General features: G+C 37.7%; 1 protein-coding gene across 1 annotated transcript in view; it reads right to left on the reverse strand.

Moving 5' to 3' along the window:
* IL1RAPL1 (interleukin 1 receptor accessory protein like 1) overlaps positions 1–27142 on the reverse strand; it is a 1307342-nt gene that overhangs the window by 43784 nt on the left and 1236416 nt on the right. The window contains exons 7-8 of the mRNA XM_087859585.1: positions 14760–14892; positions 12711–12856 (exon numbers count right to left, since the gene is read on the reverse strand). Of these exons, the coding sequence (XP_087715711.1) occupies positions 12711–12856; positions 14760–14892 (279 nt within the window). The remainder of the gene's footprint in view (positions 1–12710; positions 12857–14759; positions 14893–27142) is intronic.

Below are 27142 nucleotides of genomic sequence, written 5' to 3' on the forward strand. Positions count from 1 at the left end.
CACACTAAAAATAGTGTATGTGCCCTAAAAGTAGAGACAAACAGCTAACATATTTCTTATAGATGGTAAATGCAGTCCTCAACACTAAAATCTAATATAAGTTTCCACGGTAATTTATTGGAAATCAACACATTTTTTCCTATTATATGACCTGAGAGAGTAGTTAGCATTTTTTATGTGTCATGTCTAATTTCTCACTTTACTGACCTGGTTGTCAAAGTTCGATATACAGGAACTGCTTATTAAAAGTTATACCTTTCATTTTATGACCCAGTTGTGCCATTTCTCAACTGAGTGCAGGAATTCACAGCCATAAAAAAGCGCAGCCGTCTCCCTCTTCCCAGCAATGTTGCTTTAATACCCCAGGATGGTGGTAGACATCCCTCTGGCAGCAGTGACTCAACTACTAAAGACACCTAGCCCAGTGTTTTGCCCATAGCTGGCACTCAATACATATTTGGTGAATGGGAAGGATTTGTTCCTTTTTCATATAGCAGCATTATATGAATCATCTTTAGGCAGCCTGCAGTGGAGTGAGATTTTGATCAGGATATGAAACGTCGTCAGTCAACAGGTTGTTCTGACCTAGAAATAATGAGAATATCAAGGTGGTTCTGAGAAGGAAGAGAGTGGTGTGTTGGTGGGTGGTGGCTGTGAATATGTTATCCCGATTGTGATCTCCGATCATATATGTGAAATTGTGCTATGCGTGTGCTAGATGATACTGTGGGCTTCTTGCGAATATCTTAAATGGAATGATTTTTTAAGCCGGCTGTTTGTGTGTACTGTAAAGATTTTCTAACACAAAGATCTGAGTTCCAGCGTATTCCCTCTGCTCTGATCTTAGGTTTACTTGTGATTTATAACTTCTGTTAGCTGCTAGAGACAGATGCCTGTTTAAATGAATCGAACTTTTGAACATGTAGGTACTGTTTACCCAGCTTGCATTATTGAGTTTTGTCTTTGTCCGTTTTGCAGTCCTGTCACCGAACAATCGTATGTGGAGGTTCAATTCTTCTACTATGTCTGGCCTTCCTTACTACACATAATTGAGATTCAGCTGAATACAAGCGTTCAAACCAAGAAATTAGCGATATTAGTGATGCCCATCATATATCTTGTTCCTCTTTGGTAACTGCTATTTGCATAGACTGAACACTTATATAGCCTATTTGCACAGGCCGAAATACATGTATATATCCATATACATGTTCTTGAGACACATTCCTAAGTGGATTTCCTTTTTTTAAAAAGGGCTATATAAGAATTCTCTCCAACAGCGAGGGCCCTCCTGATTTAAGAGGTTAATTATTTAATACTCGAAGAGAGTGCCCTCTCAGACATTTCTCTGAGTAGCAAATGTGTTCTATAAAGCACAATTTCACTGAATACGTGAGGCAAGTAACCTCATTAAGAGTAGAGTGTGAGGGCAATGTACTAATGTTCAAATAGGTTCAAAGGTTTTGACCATGTAAGAAGAATGAGGCAATTAGTTGGATTTAATCCCAGTGACTGGCTATATTCCATTTTCATTTCTCTCTCATGGAAACAGTGAACTCAAGAGAGCTAGTTGCTCTTCACCTATTAGAAGCTACCAAGTTTATTAGAGGATCTATTGTCTAGGCAAAGACCTTGGTATGCCAACTTCAGTCCACAGACCAGCAGCATCAATATCAATAAGGCACTTGTTTGAAATACAAACCTTGAGTCCCACCCTGGACTAATGAATTCCAATTGTAACAAACTCCCTAGGTGATCTGTTTGTACTGTAAAGACTGTGATTGTCAGCAAACCTTTTTGCTCAACTGTAGACCCTGAAAGTTAAAACCTAAAATAGACAAGACTGCTTGAGTCCTGCTCTAACTGAAGCCCATTGCTCTTATTTCTTTTTTTAAAGATTTATTTATTTATTTTAGAAAGAGAGAGAGCGAGAGCTGCACACCCATGTGAGCAGGGAGAGGGACAGAGGGAAAGAAAGAATCCCAAGTAGACTCCACACAGAACAGGAAGCCTAATGCAGGACTGTATCTCATGACCCTGAAATCATGACCTGAGAGGAAATCAAGAGTCGACACTCAACCAACTGAGCCACCCAGGCGCCCCAGCCCGTTGTTCTTATTATCACGCTTTCCTGAGGCACTGATGAAGGTGTTTTCCAATGATCAGAACATTGCAACCACCAGGCCAGAAAAGCCTTGATAGCAACAGGATGCAGAGAAGACCACAACCCAGAAGTCCTCTTCTCTGCCCATGATCATGGGCTGAACACATACGAACCTCCACCTACGATCATGTGCTCTCTCCCTGCATTCTTGCATGCACCCCCCCCAAATTCTGATAAAACTCTAGGTGTCCATCTTGCTAGTGGAGAGGTCATTTGTTTAGGCTTGAGCCTGCGACCTCCCCGATGGTCAGCACCTGAAATAAATTTCTCCCTTTCTTTTTTCCTAACCTTCATCTCTTGAGTTATTGGCTTCTCTTGTGATGAGTCTATCTGAGTTTGTTCCACAACAGTGTTGGGAAACTCAGCCAGGAGCTATGCTTTCAATTGGTCCATCCCCCTTGAGATTCCCCAGGATGGAGCAGGTGGCCTGGGTAGCGCCCTAGGGTCAGTGACTATGATAGATCAATTAGTAACACAATAACAATGAAAAATGATTGTGAAGCCCTGCTCTACAGTCTTCCAGTTGACTCTCCAAGAGTGGAAACAGAAGGAATCTAATTTTTGTGAATTTCAACAATATAAGAAACACCCAACTGTTAGCTGGGATGCAACAGGAAGTTACTCAAATAAGAGAGCTAAAAGTTATCAGCAGAAGGGAGGAGAAGGGACAAAAGCAGGAAGGAATATGTTCTGTTTTGCAAGGAGACACCCAACTGGGTGTTTCAGTTCATAATGCCTTGCCAGGTGTGTCTCTCCTGATGGCCCCTTATGTGAGCCAGTCTGAGCCAGGCTGGAGCTGAGGACATGTGCAGAAGCCCCCCTAAGCTGACCCGAAGTTAACTTTAGCTCATTATAATACTATGATCTCCCCCTGTGGGCAGTTTTTTGCCATTTTTTGAACTTTGAACATATGCTATATGCACCATCATGTTGACATGCTAGGTGTGCAGAATTGAACCAAAAAGTGCCTATGCAGGCCTCCTGCCCCTGGCCCCTAATACACTGAACAAAAGCTTTCTGTACTAACTCCACCAGGAGACAGTGCTTTGAGCGCTATCTCCTGTCTCCTTACTTGTAACAAGTAATAAAAAGTTGTTTGCATTAGACATTTCCTTGGGTTGTGTTCAATTTGATACACCCCAAGTGGCAAACCCCTTAATTTTGGTAACACAACCACATCGGTTACAATCTTGGAGGGTTTTTAAGATGAAAATACCTGTCTTTCTGTCAGTAACCGGTGGCAATTTTGCCCGTTGGGGACATTTGGCAATATTTGGAAACATTTGTCGTTGTCAGAACTAGGGAAGGTACTACTGGCATCTAAATGGGTAAAGGCTGGGTGTGCTGTGAAGCATTCTACATTGCATATGACAGCCCCACAACAAAGAATTGATGAAGGAGAGTTGGAAGGCAGGCAGGCAGGGACAGGGGACCCTGCCCTAAGAGGAAATCACCCTTCAAAGGATTTTACACCACCCAGGAAGGAGCCCTCCACCCTTTCCCATGTGATAGATAGGTGACAAAAACCTGATTGGATGACAGGTGCAGGGAGGGTTAATTTGATTAAAACAGCCTGTTAACAAGCCCATAAAGACCCCTAGACTTAGAAACTCCAGTGGCAACCCTCTTGAGTCCCGTCTCTCCTTGGGGAGCTTTGTACTATCACTTGGCTATGCTCAATAAACCTTGCTTTGCTGCCCACCGCTCTGGCTGGTCTACCTTTTCATTTTTCGAAGCGGCCTGACCAAGAACTACAGGCACCAACGAGGGAAAAAGGCCTGTAACGGAATTACCCAGTTCAAAATGTCAGTAGTGGCAAGATTAAGAAACCCTGCTGCAGACAAAGTTTATATTACTCAGAATACATTTAATTCATCATATTTACAAGGTGGGTTACGTATGTTGAGTAATATAACACAGAAGTACAAGTTAAAGATCTTTATCAAGAATTCAACATTTAGTTGGAAAACAAGTGAAAAATTCAATAAGACAAATAAAGGACTTCCAATGACTATGCCCATGTATACTTAAACACTAAGAGCTTTGGCCCACACAACTAGTTCAACATGAATGATGAAAGCTGAAGGTCTTCACATTCATGGTCCCAATACTGGCTTTGTCCAAGATCATCTCATTGATATTTATTAATTGAGAAATAAGCTAATCATCCTTAAACAGTGGTCCTTTTCTTTCCTAACAAACACTGCCCGGATAGTCTGGTTTACACTGAAGCAAACCAAAATCAGGAAAAACTGGAATCAACAGACTTTTGAAAAGACATTCCAGGGCTGAGGCAAAACTAAGTTGAATTTAACCTCACTTATATATTTTATGTCTAAGGAAATAGCTCAAAAGGTTGGTTTTCATGCCTGTAATTTTGGTGGCAATCAAATAACCTTGTTGAAATGTCCATATCAAGAAACTCAAAGGTACAAAATTACTAGTATCGGACAATTCGTGCTCCTGGCGTAATAGCCACCAAGTGTATTTTTTGTTCTGGCGTTAGTTATCAAGAGAAAAAAAGGAAAGAATTGAGGTCAGCTGTTTAGATGGCTTACACAACTGAGGAGCTGAGAAGCAAGAAAAATGTTACAGGCTAGAAAAAATTTTGACTGCAAAATGTCAGATCTTATCCAAGGAGAGAATTTGTTAAACTTGATGGCTCTGATTTGGAGATGCTGTAGCAACATAACTAAAGTTGCACAGGCAATGAAGGGGGGCAGAATATACACCCCAAAACATGGGTTTTTTTGGCATATGGATTATTTTAGGCTGATTATTATTATTTTTAAAATGCGTTTATTTTTTAAATTTTTAAAAAAGATTTTATTTATTTATTTGAGAGAGAGAGCATGCGAGCACATGAGCGGGGAGGAGACGGGGGAGCAGGCTCCCGTGAGCAGGACCCTGGAATCATGACCTGAGCTGAAGGCAGACGCTTAACCAACTGAACTACCCAGGTGCCCCAGAGGCTGATTATTTTTAAGAAACTGCAGACACAGGAAAAATTTTGGAAACCAGGAAGTTACCCTTTTGTGAAAGATATTTACATTTATGAAGGAAACCTCCATTTGTAAGGGTGTCTCCCTTTCTTAACTTGGAAGAGCCCAGGACTCTAAATCTCTAAAAATTCTTATCAATGGAGAAAGCAACGACTTAAATCTGGGTAACAATCACACCCCTGATTACTGTGTTTCTCCTGGAAATCTCCCATAACTGGCTCTCCCACCCCCAGCATCTTCTTTTGTCTGTAGCTGAAGATGGTATTTAGGTTGGTAGCTTAGGCCGTTTCAGGCAGTTACACAGTTTTTCTGGATATCTCCCTTGCATACAGGAGGTATACAAGCTATTAAACTTGTTTTTTTCCCCTGTTAATCCAGTTTGTTATTACATGGAGGTCTCAGCTAAGAACCTAGAAGGGTAAAGGGAAAATTTTTTTTTTCCTCCCCAGAGCAGTAACTCAACAAAAGTGACTCTTAAGTGAATTCCTATTCAGTTTTTAATGAGTCATTGTATTTCTAGGGAGATGCCACCACATAGAGAGGTAGGAGGTTTTGGTATCTGGGCGAAGTTTGGCATTTCCATATTTTGAAGTCAGTGATCAAAGATGTCAGATGTTGAGCCCCGAGAGAGGCTTAAACAGTTTTGTAATCTTACTGTATCTCTCAGTAAATAAATACCCTAGGTAAATACTAACAAGGATAGGGGCATATACTCCAAAAATGATTCATTACAAAAAGGGATAAGGAGTCCACCGGGTCTAAATTCAATAGGCTTGGGGCGCCTGGGTGGCACAGCGGTTAAAGCGTCTGCCTTCAGCTCAGGGCGTGATCCTGGCGTTATGGGATCGAGCCCCACGTCAGGCTCTTCCGCTATGAGCCTGCTTCTTCCTCTCCCACTCCCCCTGCTTGTGTTCCCTCTCTGGCTAGCTGTCTCTATCTCTGTCGAATAAATAAATAAAATCTTTAAAAAAAAAAAATAAAAAAATAAAATAAAATAAATTCAATAGGCTTTAAAACAATGCATCCTAAATGATGTACATGTTAATTACATTACTAAAGATATTCTGGGGACTAGGGAGTTTATTGAGCAAGTCTAATTTCTATTGATTACATTCTTTGGAGGGAGAAAGTGTGTGTGTGTGTGCAAGAAATAAAATGGGTTTGAGAGGGACTAGAGAAAACCTAGATGTTTATTATTATTAACTAGTGCTGGCCTCTGAAATAGATACTTTGCTAGTTCCCAAACTACTTCATGATGAATGGATTGCCATATTATTGTAATCAATATATCTAAACAGAACCATTCAGGACAGGATTGTTAATGAACATTCCCTTAATGTGACAGTTTCAAAGCTAAACATTCCCTAGAAGCACAATTCTATATTAGGAATCCTTAATATCAATGCAATTTAAAAAGTAGATGGTGGCATTTCAAATTATATTGGTTTTTATTTCCTATTCATTTACTTTTATGAGTGCCAGACACATAGTAGGTACTTAATGATTATCGTTAAATGCATGAATAAATGAATGAAGCTCTCCTATGGGACAGCACGTTCAAACTAAAGTAAATCTATTATAAGGTACAATATGAAATCAATGGAGCTGGAGCTAAAGCTGGCCATTTTAATACAAGATAAATTAGACTTAAAAATGAGATTTGTGGGAGTTTTTAATAGAACACATTATTATCGCATCCTGAATTACCCAGAATATCACGTAGTTGAAGCAGAGAACTCATGTAATGGCTGCTAACGTTTACTGAGTGATAAACACATGTCGGACATTGCAATACATATTGACACTAATTTAGTTGATTTAATCTTTGTAGCTATTCCATATGGTAGGTACTATTATTATTCCCATTTTATAGAAGAGAGATTTGAGGGTCATAGAGATTAGGTGATTTGCCCAAGAGAGTTGGGCTGGACACTCGGTTCCTGGACCTGTTTTGAAAATATGAGCAGGACTACAGTTGGTATTACTTGTATTATTACGTTAGCTCCACGTTCTGTTTTGTTCCCTACTCAATTATGTTTTATGCACCTCTTAACCTCCTGCATGATCAGTTATTCACTTTGCCTTTTTTCTAAATCCCTACTCTTTGTAGAAACCTACTGGGGAATGGGTGGTAACATTCATTTTGAGGTATCTGATCATTAACAGGTCCCAAATAGTGCCTCGCTGTCCGGAAGAATGCTGTCCCTAGGCTCAACAGGGCAAGGCAGCTTTGGAAATGATTCTGGCCTTCTTGATGGGCTGTCCTTCTGATAATAACGTTTTCTTCGCTTCAAAATCGGTGTCTCAGACATTCGCTTCCTGCACATTGGCTGTACAGACTAGTTTAAATTTGGTAACAATAACACAGTCGGTACACAGAGAGTTGGGTTTTGAATACATAGCATTGCTACAGAGTCTATACCCTTAACCATTATGTTGCTCTGCTCCATAGAGTAAACATGTGCATACTGTGAGGCCATCCCGCATTAGAGTCTGGACAAAAAAACACAGTGAAGAAGAAATTTGGGACTGCCTGATGGGTGCCAGAGTGGTTAGGCCTGAGGCTAGGGCACACTGCTGCTGATCTGAAGACAATGGAAAACATAAAAAATGGAGGGAACAGGAAAGGTCAGGATTTTGGAGGGAAACTGAAGGTGAAGGTCAGTGTTGGACACATGTCAAGTCAGGCAGCAGCAATGAGAAACCTAAGCAAAAGCGTCTGGGTAAAAGATTCAGAGATTGAAATATGAAATTCAATCACATATGGGCAAGAGCAGAAACGAGAAATAACACGGAAGTGAATGTGCTAGCTCTGTGCCTTGGTTCTTTTCTAAGCAAGCTTGTCAGGTCAGGGACTAGAGTGAGCACTATAAAGCCCCATGGCCCTTGCCCGTTCATTCTTCACCACTCGTTCACTGTATAATCTAGTTCTCTGTAGAGTATGTGAAATAGATCTATGTTGCATATCTGACATGATCTTAACTGTCCAAGTACCTTCCCTGGCTGCAGAAATCAGCAATTTCGAATATTCTTATAGAAACTTTTTCTTTTTTTTTTTTTAAGACTTTTTTTTAAGTAATCTCCACACCCAACGTGGGGCTTCAAACCACAGCCCCAAGATCTTTGATTGAGAGTCACACGTTCCACCCACTGAGCCAGCCAGGCGCGCCTCATAGAAACTTTTTTCTGTGGTCAAATTTCCTAGGAAATTTTCAGCCAGTGTTTGCGGAAGTAAGATTTTTTTTTTAAGATAAAAGGCTGGTCCAGAATCTAGCCTAGCTCGATCCTAGCTGAATTATGTATTGTAGTATCGTCTCAGCATTAAGGAAGACTCATTTAATACACGTGAGCGCTATCTCAAAGAATCCATCAGAAGGGGAGCACGTTTCACCATCCCCAAAATATGCCATTTTGGCATATGGATTATTTTGAGCTAAAGGCAATCAAGTCACAGTCGACTCAAGAAAAACTTTTACCTCTTCCTTAACTACCTAAATGAATTTAGATGGGGGCCTGGCCCAGAAAGAAATCTATTACTTGAGATAACTTTGCATCTGAAAGTCCTGACTATATGGTAGAACAAACAACTAATTACAAAACATGGGCTCTTCTTACTGTCCTGTGAATGACCCGCCTCCCCTTTGAAGCCCCAGGCCCCTGTGCCATTCTTTAGCTCACGACAGCATATAGGCCTCAACTGCCTGACTTGTCCTTGAATCTCCTATCTCTGGGGCTCCCATATGTATGAAATTAAATTTGTTTTTCTCCTCTTAATCTGTCTTATGTCAATTTAATTATTAGACCAGCCGAAGAACCTAGAAAGTAAGAGAGGAAAGGTTTTCTACCCTTACACATACAACCCACTGGAGGGCTTGGACATCATTATTATGTCAACAATACTGAGCAAAAGGTAACAGTGGAGAAAAAAATGCTTAAGTAACTTGCACAAAGGTGTGTCCTGGCAAGTTTACCTGTCAGAAGAACTGATAATTGTGGTTCACAAGGTCTGTATGCATCAAATACTTTAACATAGGTCTTTGGGGAAATTTTTAAAACTGAAAGACTTTGAAGGCCTGTAAGATAAGTTAAGGGATTTATGAATAAATGGCAGAAAAATATGATTAATAGTGACATCTTCCAGTTCCTCCTCTGAGCTTTAGCCTTCTGACTGATAGAGCAATTTATCTGATAACTACATAATTGCTAGCATGACAATAATTTGACTCTTTCCGGAACGCTATGATCAAAGACCAAAACTGTAAGTCTACCATGCGCTGTGCCTTGACCTTCTCAACCTCGCAGGGCTGGGCAGCTTGCAGTTATGCCACCTGTTAACCAAAGTCCTTTCTTTTTCCCTAAGATGACTGGGGTAGACCATTCCCCATGATTATAAGCCTCTCAAGGGCAGGAGATTGCATGCCTTGTTGCTTTTGTGAGTTGACGACTCACTCATTTCCTGAAGCCTTCCGAGGAAAGCACACACTGACTTTAAAAGGGACTTTTGGAGTACATGACCTTGAAGGACACTTTTGGGTTCTTAATGCTTTTATTTTACTAAAAACAAAATGCTCTCTCGTATAAATACTATTTGAAAACTGTTGTGGATTTAAGAATTAAAGACTGCTCCAACACTGGCCACAATTTTCTTCATGTTTAGGGAATCTGACAGTATTGGGAAAGTTTTTCAAACAATTTCTTTGATTCTTCAATCATTTATTTTTGTAGTACCGGAAGCTTCTGTAGCTATGGGCAACTTAACCTTAGGCCACACATGCTAAAAATAGCCTGGGGGTGTTTGACCCTTCCTGGCTATGTGCCTAACTGTAAGAACAGAGCTTTAAAGTTTATCCTCCTTAGATACCATTCATTTTCTTTCTTTTCTCTTTATGATGGTGTAGGAGCCAAGGGCAGCCCACCCCAAGACAGGCCACTTTGGCATGAAGATTATTCTGAGCCGAAGGCAACTGAGACCCTCTGGGCTCAAGAGAAACTTTTGCCCTTCTCTTAACCACAAAGAAGACTCAAAATTGAGGGTCTTTCCCAGAATAAGGGTTATTAGCAGAGATAAATTTTATCTGAGTGATCCATCTGTATGGCAGGGTAAACATCTAATTACCAAACATCTGTTCTTCTTCTTATCATCTTGTGAATTACATTCCTTTTCTCTAAAGTCCCAGACCCCTACCCCTTTCTCCTTAGTTCAGGATGACATATATGCCTCATTTGGCCTGTCTTTGGAATTTCCACGTCTGTGTGGATTCCCCACAGGGACACTATTAAATTTCATTTTCTCCTGTTAATCTGTCTCATGTCAATATGATTCTTAATTCAGCTAAAAGGACCCTTAAGGGGACAGGAATTCTTGCTCCCTGTCAAGCAATACTTAACTGTTACTCCTACCTTGTCCTAAAAAGAAATAAGTGCTGTCCAAGTGAATAGCTTTTTATATGTGCCCTATATTCAAGAGAGTGACCAGGATGGTGGAAGTACCATATCCACAGAAAGGAAGAAGGAATAAAAGAAACGAAACAAGTTGAATCTAGGGGAGTAAAGGCTCAGAAGGATCATGGTGATGGTCAACAAACATTTGATGGGATGTTTTTGGGAACAGAGATTAAAAGTGTAGAACTGGGGTCAAGGGGTAGACAGACAGTGAAATAGGGATGCTTTCTTTTTTTTATTCTAATAATATTTTTTTATTATATTATGTTAGTCACCATACAGTACATCCCTGGTTTTTGATGTAAAGTTCCATGATTCATTAGTTGCGTATAACACCCAGTGCACCATGCAATATGTGCCCTCCTTACTACCCATAGGGATGCTTTCTAACAGGTTTTTCCAGAGATAGAACTGGCTTCCTTGAGAGGGAATATGATCCAGTATAAGGTGATTGATCACTTAGGAACACTTAATGGAATGGTTCAATTACATAACATTTAAGTCGCTTCCAACCCTGGTAAGCTATCTCTGTCCTTTCATACGTATAATATTTCCATTCTCAATTCCTTCATTGACTATATGTGTTAAGCTACAGAAAGAAACAATCATTGCTACCTGTCCTTACTTTTCCCCTCTACTCATATCTCCCAAAGGTAGACCATTTTAATATCGTAGTCTCCTGACAACAGAGGTGTCTGTTTCAATAGCTTTCAGTAACATTATTCAAAGGAAATCTATTGCCCAATAAAGTGGGGGGGGGGCAGTCTTCAATGTTCTCTTTCTTTTTCAACCTCAAAGCGTCCAGGATTAAACATGCACTTTGATATTAAAATCATTATAAATTTGCTGGGTAAGAGAACACCAAGTATACTTGTTCCCAAAGCTGGAAAGTTTTCACTTAGCATAATGTAGGAAAAAAAACATTTTTCTTTTGTAATGTACATGAAAAATTTCTGCAATGAAGGCACGGCTCCAAGTTCACAACTGTCTTGTTAGAAAAGAAAAAAACAAGCTCAACTGGAATCATTTGCCTCCCCACCCCAACAGCAAACCAAGACTTAATTACAGTTTTGACCTATCTCAGGAATGTGGCCTTTTAAAAGTCAATCTGAAATTTCCCCGATCAGCAGAAGCGAGTTCATCCGCATGATAAAAAACCCCCTGCTTTTCCCGGTCCTCCACCCCCCACCCCACAAAGAAAGTATCCAGGCTGGAACCAATTCTTTCTTTCTTTTGTTAATAACTTCTTGCCCCACCCTCTTTCCTATAAAAACCTTCCATTCATGAGTCATTTAATAAAGCCAATTCGATCTTCAAATTTCCTCATTCTAATTTTGTTTAATAGTCTCTAATTTGAAACAATTCAATATATATTTATACATATTTTAACCCTGTGCCTACCGTGTTGGGGCTGCTGTGGAATCAGATTTAGTGCAGGAGATCTTGTACTCAACCACAATCTATCTTCCTTGAATTATTACTAATGAAAAATAATTGAATGATAATTCATTAATGACTAATTAATGAATTACTGTTAATCACGGGAAGATATTACACAGGTAAAAGTGATCCAAGGCAGAGAAAACTGTCAAGAAGTACTGCAATGGGGAATCCCTCAGACGTAATTCTTGCACTAAAGGAAGAACCTTCAAATGAACACAATCTTTGACTTAAAATTTCCCGTTACTTTTGATTGGTTTGCCATTCCAACAATAATAAATAGCATTTAACTTCCTTTCTCTTGCCTACAGGCTCTGTGCCAAGCTATTCACATTTCTTTCTTTTTTCATCCTTAAAACACACTCAAGTGGCTACCATTGTTTCCCCATTGGCTAGTATCAGGAAACTGAAGCTTAAGAAAGTGAGATGCCACCCCCAAGGTTCTAGATTTGGGGTAAAGCCCAACAAGGGATCCATATTTGACTCTAGAGCCTGAGCTAGTCACACATCCACTCTGTTATCCGTTGCGATGGCCCTAATGCTATTTTGCTTATTTTATTTAGGATAAACTGATCTAGAAAAACACAATATTTTTTTGGTTCCCAATTCTTTCCCTCCCATTATAGGTTCAGGACTACTCAAGCTTAGAAGGTGACACTCACCCCTTTTGTGAAGGAGAATGCTGGCATGCCGACGTCCATTTCCATTTTCAACGTAACAGGAGTAATTTCCCAAGTCACCTTCTTCTACGGAGTCCACAATTAATGAGATGGAAACTTCCTGTTCCCCGAGATGCTCCTTGAGAATTCTAAAATATAAAGCAAAACGAAACAAAAAACCCCACACAAACATACACAGAAGTGAAAAAGAAAAAAAAATTTAGATGAATTGGAATCTGAGGTGAAAATGCGTACAGCGTCTGTGCTTCAAATTTGGCTACGGATTGATGCTACCTTAATTAAATTATATCACGCCCTTTTCCTCTTCATTTCTAATGAGGAAGCTTGTTTTTGGATATGCTAATGAAGTTGCAGTGAATTATCTCTCTCAGCAGGACAATCACACTGTCATAATAAAGAGGTGAGAAAGACCTTGAAGAAAAGTTTACAAATGGCTTACCCTTTAAGAAATATGATACAGTAAAGGTGAGAGAAGAAATTCTAATGTCTTAGGCTGGGAGACTAATTTTATACAGCAGGTTAGTTTTAGTTTTTTTTTTAAAGAAAAATAGAAAATTTCGGAGCTATTTTGACATTTCAGTTGAAAGCTCCAGCTTGGCTTTTTTTTTTTTTTAAATGATATAAATCAATTGCCTATTTTAAAAGAAATATTTAATTATAAACCTGTGGACTAAATGTTCTGATGAAGTCTTTAATTCTGACATTAAAATGAATGGTAAACACTAACCTCACTGTCAAAGGTTTTCGTAATCTTTTAGAGCAAATGGAAAAACCTCGAAGCGAGGCTCCCGTTCCCTGCTTGCAATGTTTCCACCTCCACCCTCCCATCTATTTGGTAACTCATGTCTGCCCAATACTTCCTAATGCAGAATTCAAGAAATACACCTTTCTAGACCTTTTTTTCAGGATCCACAAAAAGAGAGAGGGGAAAAGTTAGGAAGTTTATTGTCCTCTCTTAACTTTAACATTTCAAAGTATATGGGTAAAAGATAATAGTGAAGTTATAAATATGAAAAATGGTATAGGAATGTTTTAGTACCTATTGGAGAACTGTCCATCTGGGCATTTCTGAACCCAACTGGAGTGCAATATTCTTGTGTATTTGTTGCCAGGAAGAAGATCCCAATAGAAATAACCTTATATGACAGTTTTATATGTTTTTATTTGGTATTGCAAAACTTTTTCACTTACACCTTTGATCAGGTTTTAAAATTCCTCACATTTAGGGAGAGGAACCTTCGCTTAAATGCTCATATATACCCAGAGGTGTGACCTTTAGATAGGAGAATGTTTATGCATGATCAGCATTTTCAGTTATAACTTAATTATTATTTACATGCTTGCTTACTTATACTATGATTAAAGATGAGTATCTATGTCCAAGCATAAGTTTAGATATAACTGAATACCTCGATACTTACAAGTAAATGAGCAAATAAGTTTTTTCTAAAAGAGGTTTAAACATTATGCCTTCAAAACAGACGGTATTTTTTAATGGTTATTCTTTATCATTCCCACTATATTAATATTTAGACCTTAAAGTAGGACTAAAAAAGACATGAAAACATTTTGTGTATCCTTTATCATTCCTATCAAGTGCTTTATAGCCTACTTGATGGCTCAAATATGTAAAAACATATAAAAGGAAAAGACAGAGATTGTGTTTGGTTGAGTCCTAGTACCCTGCCAATATTTCCTCTTGAGAGCTCTTATAAACAAAAGGCACAATATCACATTTTCCATATTTGACAGTATTTTGGTCTGTCTCATACTCAGTTTATTCCTTAGTGAAAAACTCTTTTCTATTTCCCTTAAATTCTTTGCAAATGGCATTCATGTTTTGCAATTCCATAGTCAGTCTCTTAACACTGCTTTGCCTCTTGGCCATTTATACTATATTTTATATTTATATTATAATAGTACCCCCCCAGAACAAGAAAAAAACCTTTATTTTCCTTTAGCTCAGTTTCCATTCACTAACAGAGCAAATGTTAACTTGACTGTACAAGTTAAAAGAAAAAATTATTTTACCTAATGTCACTTTCCCAAACTCGATTTTCATCCAGATCTTCAATAAACTTCTCTCCTTTCATCCAGTAAATTAAAGGACTGACATCTCCACTGTACCCAAAGAAAGCTCTGCAGGTTAGATTAGCTGAGTCGCCTGCAGAGAGAAGTGATGGAAATGTGTTATAAAACTATTTGTACACTTGTCTTTTACGCAAACTGGCAGGTAACATTTTACTCACTTCATTGATTTAATGAAACATTTACCTAAAATATTTTTTCAGCTATTTTTAATCTTTGTCAAATTTATAGAATATGTGCTTTAGACACCTTGTTTAATGAAATGGGAGTTACTTATAAGATTTTGAAGAAGACTGGTCAGCTATTTTAGAGAAGGTTCTTCCGGTTACGCTTGCCTCATGTTTTTACATGATTAGATTTAGGTTATGAATTATCGGGAAGGATACCACAGAGGTGATGTGCCCTTCTCGAAGTATGATATCAGAGGGTACATAATATTAGTAATTGTAAGATTTCTCAGGGCAGGTAGAAGGTGTTTCTCAGTCCTGAATGCGGGAAATCGAAAGGAAACAAATCTTTGGATGGGAATGAAAAGGAACTGTAAATCCAGGAGCCCCTAAAAACGTTATTAAAACATTTTCAGTGTATATGGAATAATGTTCTAATTAAGGAAACCAACATATGCTCAGGTAGAAACGCACATTTTAAAAAACAAGTGAACAACTCATGAGAATAAATACTTGGGATTTTTATTAGACGTAAAATCAATGATGCTACTGTGGAGATTAGTTTCTTGCAACATGCTACTCAGGAGAGACCACCGTAATGATGAAGACAGATTGGTTTATTGCTTAATAAGGTGAGTGGAGGTCCCTGACTAAAAGGCCGAAGTGAATTTAATGCCTGCGAAAGTAAGGTTTATTTCTGGACAGGTTAGGCCATTTTGCAAACGCCTAGTTTCCCCAAGCTTTAGCTGGCATTAGAGAACTGAAATATTCCAGTACATACTAGTTTTAAGATCCTGGTACCTCCAAGTGGAGTCAGAAAATGGGCGATGAGATGGAGAGCCATAAGGGCCTATTCCAGTTTGGATTGGGGCAAGGAAACTCTTAGGGTATGTAGAGTGCCAAGGGCGAGCTGCCCCAAAATGGGCCACTTCAGCATACTGATTATTTTAAATAAAACTTACTTAAGAGACAGCCCATACGAGAAGGACATTCAGACCCTCCTCTGTCTCCATGAAAGCACGAAATGAATCTCCCATGTGAAAGGTACCCTCCCTGTACCAGAAACTAAAGAAGACACCGTTATCACCAGAGACAGGGAATTTAGAGCTGAGAAGGCTATAAAAACACTTGATACTTTTTACCAGTGTTGGACTGCAGCCCAAATCTGTTTAGAATTCCTTACTAACTGAAGCTCTCAGAGTTAAGTTTTCCTTGTCCTGTCAATTTCTCATAGATTTATTGCTTCTTTGTCTAAAAAGTATAAAAAACTGCCTGCCTCGGTCATTTCTTTAGGAATCAATTTCATTACTTGGCCTCCGTGAGCACATAATAAAACTTAAGGTTTTTTCTCCTGTAAATCTGCCTCATACCAATTCCTAGTCCAGCAGGAAGACTTTGAGTGGTAGAGGAAGTATTTTTCCTTCCCCTCAGGTACTATAAGAGGGGCTGAAAACAGCCCCAGTGACACCTTTGTTGGCATCCAAAGCAAGCAGATTTTCTCAATTTCATAAATTCTTGAGAAGATTCTAAAGGACCCTGACAACTAAATGACCTTAAAGTGCAAAGAAGGAGAGTCCTAAAGACTGGAAACCTAAAGACTGGAAAGCTATGAGTTAATAGTGAACATCTCCTGAAATTGTGCTTATGACCGACTGCATGAGTATACCTACTTGCGAATGACATATTTGATAAAGGGTTAACCCAAAATATATAAAGAACTTATAAAACCCCCAAAACAAATATTCCAATTTAAAAATGGGCAGAAGACATGAATAGACATTTTTACAAAGAAGACATACAAATGGCCAACAGACACATGAAAAGATGCTCGACATCACTCATCATCAAGGAAATGCCAATCACAACCACATTGGGATATCACCTCACACCTGTCAGAATGGCTAAAATTAACAACACAAGAAACAAGAGGTATTGGCGTGGATGTGGAGAAAGGGGAACCTTCTCTCCTGCTGGTGGAAATGCAAACTGATGCAGCCACTTTGGAAAACAGTATGGAGGTTGCTCAGAAAGTTAAAAATAGAAATAGCAGCAATTGCACCACTAGGTATTTACCGAAAGAATACAAAAGACTAATTCGAAGGGATACATGCACCCCAATGTTTCCATTGACTGATGAATGGATAAAGAACATGTCATATATATATATATATATATATATATATATATATATATATATATATATATATAACAATATTACTCAGCTACAAAAGAATGACATTTTGCCATTTGCAATCATATGAATGGAGTTAGAGAGTATTATGCTAAGCAAAGTAAGTCAGTCAAACACAAATACCATATGATTTCACTCATATGTGGAATTTAAGAAAGGAAACAAGCAATCATGGGGGAAAAAAGAGAGAGGTAAACCAAGAAATAGACTTTTAACTCTAGAGAACTCTAGAGAACAAACTGATGGTTATCAGAGGGAAGGGAGTGGGGGGATGGGAGAAACAGGTGATAGGGATCAAGGAGTGCACCTGTGATGAGCACTGGGTGATGAATGGAGGTGCTGAATCACTATATTGTACACGTGAAACTAATATAACACTGTATGTTAACTAACTGGAATTCAAATAAAAACTTTAAAAAATGAATTCTATTCTCCAAGTTCTACAATAAGAACATTTTTATTGGATAAAATTAATATCATTATCTTAACTACATCCATTGTGTAAAAACAATTCATAAATAAATTCTTGCTCATCTAATATTTCTAAGATGGCATGATACAGCTTTCTCTTTTTATCTCTGTTTATGTCTGCACGTTCTCCAAGTAAGTGATCCCTCATGGATTTTGATCCTGTATACAATAGTCATCATTAGTGATGAGATAAGGAAAATCCAGAAAATGTCCACAAGCCCTTAAGAGGCAAAATGGAGCTCCAAGTAGGTTCCTTTATTATTAATTTTTGTATATAAATATTTTCTAAATATTTTAATATGCAATCTCCTGCTTCTTGGAGAATATTTGCATTACAAAATGGATAATTGAACGTCAATCTATTGACTGGAAATTAACTGTGGATTTCTTTTTTATTTTATTTTATTTTATTTTATTTTATTTTATTTTATTTTATTTTATTTTATTTATTTATTTGATAGAGATAGAGACAGCCAGTGAGAGAGGGAACACAAGCAGGGGGAGTGGGAGAGGAAGAAGCAGGCTCCCAGCGGAGGAGCCTGATGTGGGGCTCGATCCCATAACGCCGGGATCACGCCCTGAGCCAAAGGCAGACGCCCAACCGCTGTGCCACCCAGACGCCCCTAACTGTGGATTTCTATGGGGAGTGTCAATCCAATGTTACAAAACAATTTTAAATCTAGTATTCTTTGCTTTTACTTTTTTATAAGAGGGCCAGCTTTTATGCAACTGAACTACCTGTTACATTGTCAAGGTAGTCATATATTCAATGATAAATCTCAAAATACTACCTGGTGTGACGATTAACATACGTACCAACTGAATCAACACATATTACAGAGTTTTAAATTTTTATATATCAATAATTTACATAATCTGTCTTTTAAGAGATCAAGTTTTAGTTTTTAGGTGGGAGTTAGTGACTGGAACTCATAAATAGAAACCTCCAGAAATTGTCTAATTTCCCATTGAAGTTTTACTAAATATGGGGGTTTATAAATAATGATCACGCCATTAGCAACTCAGCTTGATATTAGTTAGCAGAGAAGTAAATTGAATCTCTCTCATTGGGACCTGAATTTGTCTCTCTTGTCACAATCCCACCTTCCCAGATCAAGTGATTTTTCCGTTACCTAATTCTTCATGTCTCTCATTTGCAAGCTTTGTGCTGTCACACCTAGGAAATGGCTCCTGTGCCCATGTAAGAAATGATTTGCTTTCTCAATCATCTTTGCTCGCCTGATCTTTGACTATCTACCTTGCCTTGAGCTCCAGGACTGGAGGTATCCATAGTGTTATAGGGACACCTAGGGGAACACTATCCAGACCTGGACTGGGCTTGCTGTGGGTCAAACAGTGGAATTCATGGAAGGAATAAAAAATGGTGGAAGGAAAAACAGGAAAGCACTCCAGGCTGAGAGGATGAATGAAAGAATGCCAAAGGAACTTTGGAGGAAATAAATAACTTCAGAGTGGCTGAAGCTCAAGTGTATGTGGGGATGGCGGTGGGGAGAGAATGAGGGAGAGAATAGAGCACTGACCAGACCAGAGCAGTGGCAGCCCTACCCTTCCATGTAGGGCATGTTGAAGAGTTGGGCCTTCCACTTAAAGGCAGGGCTAAGCTGGGCAAATGTTTCAAGTAGGAGACTGACATAATCACATCTGAATTCTAAGGAAATCACTCTTGCAAAACTGGGATTGGATCAGAGAGAAGAAAGAAGGATTTAGAACGTTACAATACTTTGGGATCACATAAGAAATAGTCACTGCAAAGCTTGGATTATTTCCACATAATTTCTTAAAAGGTCATATCAGTGACTAGAGATCACTACGCTCTTTATCAATATGATAGGAAACCTTTCACAGTGGAGATTAAATAGAAAGCCTGATAAGGTAGAAAACATATTTTTTATTTTTATGATTTACATGCATCAGAATGTGTGTAGGGGGGAAGAGAAAGAGAGAAAGATGGAGAGAGAGGAAAAGAGAGAGAGAGAGAGAGAGAGAGGTAGATTGGGGAGTTGCCAGCTGCTTCTCGATGCAATCAGGATAGAAAGTCAACTTGAGCAAAGCTCTGTTCTGTGAAGAGATTTTGAGTGGTTTCTCTCAATTATACCTACTTCTGTGGTTGCACAAAAGGAGACCAGGCCCCTTCTTAAGCACAGCTATGCTAGCAGGAAAGGACAGCAGAAGCCCAGTGGAGTCAGTCCTGAGAGAAGTGCCAGGTAAAATCTGGCTCACACCTGAGACTACCCAAGTGCCTAAGTGTTGGGGAGAAAAGCTGTGTCCACCCAGTAAGTACTTTTCTTTTGAGAAATGATGGCTAATCATATGAGTGTCAGGGAACTGTGACTTTGGACCCCAAGTGTGTATTACCTGTGTTTAAAAGCAGGAATAAAGGACTATCATCCCTTCCCATCAGTTCAAATAAGAACTGAGAGGTGATGGAAATTCCTGGGGCAGGGTGAGACCTGGGGAGAGAGGACGCACTCAAGCAATAAGGGCAGATGGAAATTAATAAGGGCAGATAGGAAAAATAGGAAAACAGAATGGGGAGATTTTATTTAGGGAATCAGGCAGTTAGGAAACAGGAATTAAGAAATTCAAAATGATATGACTCTGTTTATACCTTGGGCTGCTGAAGCAGGACATGTCAGTTATATAATAGGCTTTTAGCATCTGAATTCTAGGAGCAGTCCATCCACGATTCATTTCACATTCTCATGCTTTTTAATGTTATATTCTTTGGTTTAAATTTTCCTCATTTCCATTTCTTCCAAAAGAATGACTTAGCTTTTCTAGAAATAGTCATTCTATCTTTTCTCCTCCCATAGCCCTTGGGACATATCTGTATTTTATCATAATATATTCCTTACAATATCTGGTTTGTTTGCATGCCTAACCCAGCAACTAGAGTATTTATTCCCCAGAGGCAAAAATTATATGTGTATTTACCTTTGTATATTACTAGGACCCATTACAGTGTCTTGAATGTGTTAGGAACTCAATAAATACTTTCAAATTAATAACCTGCTTAATATCTCTTGTACTTGCATTTTCCCTTGGTTCCTTTTATTTTCAAAGCTTCACTAATTGAAGGTTACATGTCTACAGCCTATCTCAACAGGCCAAGTCTGTCTTGTAAACTAGCCTTCAACATTGCAAATGCAGAGCCTCCTCATTCAGATGTTACTTCACTTGTGGGCTGGAGCCGGTTCATACCAGCTTGTAGGAGTCAGTTACCATAGTTTTCAGAAATTCTGTAAGCAGGTTGTTAAACACAGTCATTATTAAAAATCAAATTATAGAAACTTACAATGAACTATACTGTATTATTTTTTTAAAGATTTTATTTATTTATTTGAGAGAAAGAGAGAGAGAGAGAGCGCATGAGTAGGGGGAGGAGCAGAGGGAGAAGCAGACTCCCTGCAGAGCAGGGACCTGACTTGGCTCAATCCCAGGACACTGAGATCATGACCAGAGGTGAAGGCAGATGCTTAACTGACTGTGCCACCCAGGTGCCCTTTAATTACACCGCATTAAAAACAAAGGTATTAGACATTCAAAACTCTAAAATTCCTAATTATTTTGTTACATTATTTATCTAAAGTATCCGTATGGCAGAAATACTATACAATAGTTTGCCACTGCACATCTTTTCCCAACTGCACATTTTGTGAGATTATGTTGGTAGCTTGCTATCAGCCATGGTGGGAGTATTTACCCCATAATTGCCAAATGCTACAAATCAACCTATGATTTATTGTTTTGTTGTCTGTCTATACTTGAGACAACATGGAGAAAATGTTAATAATGTAGATTAAACTTCAAAGTGTTGTGTCTACAGCTGTTAGACTGGTAAAAGCACAAACACAAAAATTCCTCTAATATCCAAAACTATAATCTGATTCAGCAAAAAAAGTTGCTTACATCATTGATGAACAAATAAAGTTCTGACATATATCTCCAATGTCTCACTCTTATTTGCCAATGTAAATTAAAGTATCAAAACCACTTAGATGTCAGAATTACACTTGGAAAACCAATTGTTAAACATTTACCAGCACACCACTCTCTTAAAAACTGTTCTCTCAGAGTGTCTTGGTGGCTCATTGGTTAAGCATCTGACTCTTGGTTTCAGCTCAGGTCATGATCTCAGGGTCATGAGATCAAGCCCTGCATTGGGCTCCATTCTAGTACAGAGTCTGCTTAAGATTCTTTCCCTATCTGCTTGTTCTCTCTCTCTCTCTCTTAAGTAAATAAAATAAATAAATAAATAAAAATAAAAAAACCCCTTTTCTCTCAAAGAAACTGCATGTATATCTTAATAGCTATATTGATATATAATTCACATATCAATTTATCCATGTAAATGGTTTTCACAGAACCAGCAGCACAGTCAACTCTAGGACATTTTTATCACTCCAAAAAGAAATCCTGAATCAATTAGTCGCTAGTCATTTCACCCCAATCGTCCCCAGCCTTTGACAACCACTAATCTACTTCTCTACAGATTTGCCTATTTTGGACATCTTGTCTAAATGGAATCACACAGTATGTAGCCTTTTGTGTCTGGCTTCTTTTGCTTAGCTTAATCTTTTCAAGGTTCGACCATGTTATAGCATATATCAATACTTCATTCTTCTTTGTGGCTAAATAATATTCCATTGTATGGATATACCATATTTTGTTTATCCATCCATCAGTTGATGGACATTTGAGTTCTCTGGCTGTAATGAATAATGATGCTTTGAACACTCCTGTACAAATTTTTTAAAAGATTTTATTCATTTATTTGACAGAGAGAGAGACAGCCAGCGAGAGAGGGAACACAAGCAGGGGGAGTGGGAGAGGAAGAAGCAGGCTCCCAGCGGAGGAGCTGATGTGGGGCTCGATCCCAGAACGCCGGGATCACACCCTGAGCCGAAGGCAGATGCTTAACAACTGAGCCACCCAGGTGCCCCTCCTGTACAAATTTTTGTGTGGATGTAAATGATTTCATTTCTCTTGAATAGAATCTAGAAGTAGAGTTTATATCTAAAAGTGGAATTGTTGGGTCATAAGATAATTCTATGTTTAAATCTTTGAGGAATTGCCAATCTGGATTTCCAAAGTGGCTATACCATTGTACATTCTCACCAGTAATGTATGAAGGTTTCAATTTTCCCACATACTCACCAAAACTTGTTATCTGTCTTTTTGATTATAGCCTTTCTAGCAAGTATGCAGTATTATGTCTTGTGGTTCTTACCATTCATATTAAACCAAAACCACAGTAAATGAAAATTTTTTATTACATGTCATTATTTTATTAATAACCAATGTTGTTCGAAATTATGAAAACAATATCAGAATAAAAGGGCTTTTATTAGACCATAGAATGTGATTGTCGCCATCATACTGAAAATGCTTATTTCCCCACCGTTGTATTGTAGATCCTCTGATGGATTTACAATTTTAGTTGAGAATTTATATGAACAGAATAAATTACCAAAACCATACAGTCTTTAAGAAAAACTAAGAAGAGTTATTTCCAAATGGTTAAAAGTAGACTAATTTTAAACAAGAAGTTAATGTAAATGGGACCCACAGGATCATCTCCATTAAATTCAATAAAAGGATACCCATCAGCATCATTTTTAGATGATAATTTTTTTGTAGTTTTGCTAAAGCAATAAGACATGAAATAACAGTAAGATGCTTTAAAAGGATGATAAAAGTATTATTTGAAGATATTATAATTGCATACTTAACCAATTCTGAAGGAGTTATATTTTTACTTTCTTGGAAGAAAGAGTTCTTTCTTTCAAATGTCCAAATATAAGAAATATATAATAATCTCTCACCAGCAAAGTTTTAAAATTTGGCCTTTTGATATAACAGACTTTTGTATTTGTATTACAAAATGTAAACATCTGGGGCACCTGGGTGGCTCAGTCGTTAAGTGTCTGCCTTCTGCTCAGGGCGTGATCCCGGAGTTCTGGGATCGAGTCCCACATCAGGCTCCTCTGCTGGGAGCCTGCTTCTTCCTCTCCCACTCCCCCTGCTTGTGTTCCCTCTCTCGCTGGCTATCTCTCTCTCTCTGTCGAATAAATGAATAAAATCTTAAAAAAAACCCAAAATGTAAACATCTGTACAATTTGAGTTATTGTAGTTGCAGTTTGAGTTATTCTAAACAGAATCATAGAAAAAAATATGTCAATATCATGTCAAAAGAATGACTTATCATCCCTATAGAACAAATGGAGTGCATGTGGTAATGCTTAGTGAGCAGCGTAGCTATCCTCTTGATATATTTGGACAGAATTTCACATCCAGAAGAAAAAAGTACCCATAAGAAGAAACTCAAGAGCCAGAATATGCAAAATAAAAACAACAGAGAATGCAGGTTTAAAGAGCATTAATTCTAACATCATTAAAAGCTTGCCTATGAAATTTTAAAATGAATCACAGTCTGCCTAATATGAAGTTGTAGGATGATCTAACTCAGCATATTGGGACCCTTTGGCGATAAATAATTGAAGAAAGCAATTCAGGAGAAAAAAAGTTTTCATTATGGGGTGAATTTGGAAGTCTGACAAATCTGAGTCTTTTTTAAGTAGATGATTTGTAGGAAATTAATGTACTTTTATTTTAGCTCGTTAATGTGATTTTATTTTATTTTATTTTTTTTTAAAGATTTTATTTATTTATTTGACAGAGATAGAGACAGCCAGCGAGAGAGGGAACACAAGCAGGGGGAGTAGGAGAGGAAGAAGCAGGCTCACAGCAGAGGAGCCTGATGTGGGGCTCGATCCCATAACACCGGGATCACGCCCTGAGCCGAAGGCAGACACTTAACCGCTGTGCCACCCAGGCGCCCCTCGTTAATGTGATTTTAAATTATTTTTTCTTTTATCTTATTCTCTAGGAGTCACTGATTTTTATCAGGCTTTTGTCAGGCTTAAGAAGAAAACCCTATGGTTAGCTATGGTGTATGATATCTAAAAATCAATATCATACATAATTTCCATTGTAATGAAATAGAAAATAATAAAAATCTGATTTACATGAGCATAAACAAATTAAAATGAGAAATGGCTGTGAATAAATGAACCATAAAACTGTATCAAGTCAGATTAAAGTTTTATGAAATATATATATACATAAAATTTGCAAATTCTTGGTTGGAAAAACTGAGTATTTTTGAAGTCCATTTTAGATTTAATGTTACTGCTAATAAAAATCTAATTAGTTGTAGAATTCAACAAAATGATTCTATATTCATTTAGAAGTGTAAGCAGATAGCCATTGTCAATAACTATCCTTAAAAGAAAGTATAATGATAATAGCAGGGGACAGCATGTGGATGGTCCAAACAAAGAGCAAATGTATTGATTTTTGTATATTCTTTTAAAAATAAAAATAAAAAGTTGTACATTTAAGGTGTACAACATGATGATTTTGTACACACACATGATAATGTATACCATAGTCTGGCTAATTAACATATAATCTCCTCACAGTTACTTTTCTATTTTTTGTGGTGAGAGCACCTGAAATCTACTCTCTTAGCAAATGTGCAGCATTCAGTATAGTATTTTTAACTATAGTCGATCATACTGTACATTAGATCTCTAGACTTGTTGACTTTAAATAACAGCAACTTTGTACTCTTTGACCACCTCCCAACCCCTGCTAACTACTGCTCTACTCTCTCCTTTTATGTACATAGCTTTTTTAGATTCCACATATAAGTGAGATCATGCAGTTTTCTTCTTTCCGTATCTGGCTTATTTCACTCAGCGTAATGTTTTCCAGGCTGATCCATGTGGTTGCACATGGCAGGATCTCCTTTTTTAAGGCTGAATGAATTCTACTATATATATATATATATATATATATATATATATATATATATATATATACTCTCACAATTACTTAATCCATTCATCCATCAGTGGGCACTTAGGTTTTTTCCACATCTTGGCTATTGTGAATGGCTAATAGGTATATGAAAAGTTACTCAACATCACTAATCATCAGAGAAATGCAAATAAAACCCCAATGAGATATTACCCCACAGCTTTTAGGATGGTTGATATATATATATACATATATATATATGTATATATATATATATACACACACATATAAAAGATAACAAATGTTGACAAGGATGGGGAGAAAAGGGAACCCTTTTATACTATTGGTGGGAATGTAAATTGGTACAGACATTATGGAAAAACAGTATGGAGTCTCCTTAAAAAATAAAAACCAGAATTATCATCCAGCAATCCTCTTCTGGGTATATTCCCAAAGGAAATGAAATCACTACCTGGAAGAGATATCTGTACTCCCATATTTATTGCAAAATGTACTTTAAAACAGCAATAAAAGTAACATGATTTTTGTCCCTGTGGCAGAGACAGCTCTTTGGAATGAACTGTAATGCTCAGAAATGGTACCAGACTTAACGATGGGCAAAGCATTATCAGAATTGAATTATGATCTGGAAACAAAAATTAATTTCATGATACAACAATCAGGGTTTATTAAATAGTTAAATATTATTATAAAACAAATCTAAAGGAGAAAATTTATTATTTTATAAATCTGTGGAGGAAAAATAATTTCTTAGAATTAGTCTAGAAATTACAATCAAGTTCAAGACTGACCTATTTGAATATATAATTAGTAAAATTTCAGTAGAATAGGAAATAACACAAAGCAAACTAAGACAACAGAGAATGATTATACATTTTTCTTTACTGTGTTTGTTATCTAATGTGTGACTGAGTATGTTTTCAATTAAAAACAAAAAGCAATATAGAACCTTCAACATAGTACCTACAAGGGTTATTAATAGATTAATATTTCAGATATTCAATTTGAAAATAATTACAGCAGATTTTGATAGAAACTAGAGGAAAGGTTATTAGTATTGCAACTCCTAATACTACCTTTAACCTTGTTAATTTTTGTAAATTTCCACTGTTTCATGCCAAGTTTTATGTTATACTCCCAGATCTTCTACAAAATCATTTCGCTTAGACAAATATGGCTTCAGATCTTACATTTTTTTCTTACTTTAGTTAAGCCAGTGAGTTTCAAACTTATTGCCAAAAATCTTACACTCCCCCCCCAGATTTTGACTCAGCAACTGTGGAGGGTTATAGGGATTTTCATTTTTAACAAACACTCCCCGGTGATTGCCTTGTGAGTGGTTACAGTTAACTGTCTGGAACAATTTCTTTTTACCTTGGACTTTGTTTAAAGTGGAATTGGGGCTCAAAAAAGCAACAAGATTGAAAAACATTTAGGCAGGGCCTTCAAACAGGAAGAAAGGACAGGGAGGCTAGGGAAGAAGAAAGACGGGTTCATCAAAACGACAGTGGTGGGTAGAGAGGTAGCTGGTGTAGTCAAGAAGCAGGAAGTACAGCTGGGTCCCTCATGATTGGATCCAAGGTACAGAAATACATGTTCTTTCCTAAGGAACGTAGGAAAAAATCTGTGTT

This window comes from Ursus americanus, chromosome X (assembly GCF_024610735.1).
Source record: "Ursus americanus isolate L20-20 chromosome X, mUrsAme1.1.p, whole genome shotgun sequence".
Classification (NCBI taxonomy): Eukaryota; Metazoa; Chordata; class Mammalia; order Carnivora; family Ursidae; genus Ursus; species Ursus americanus.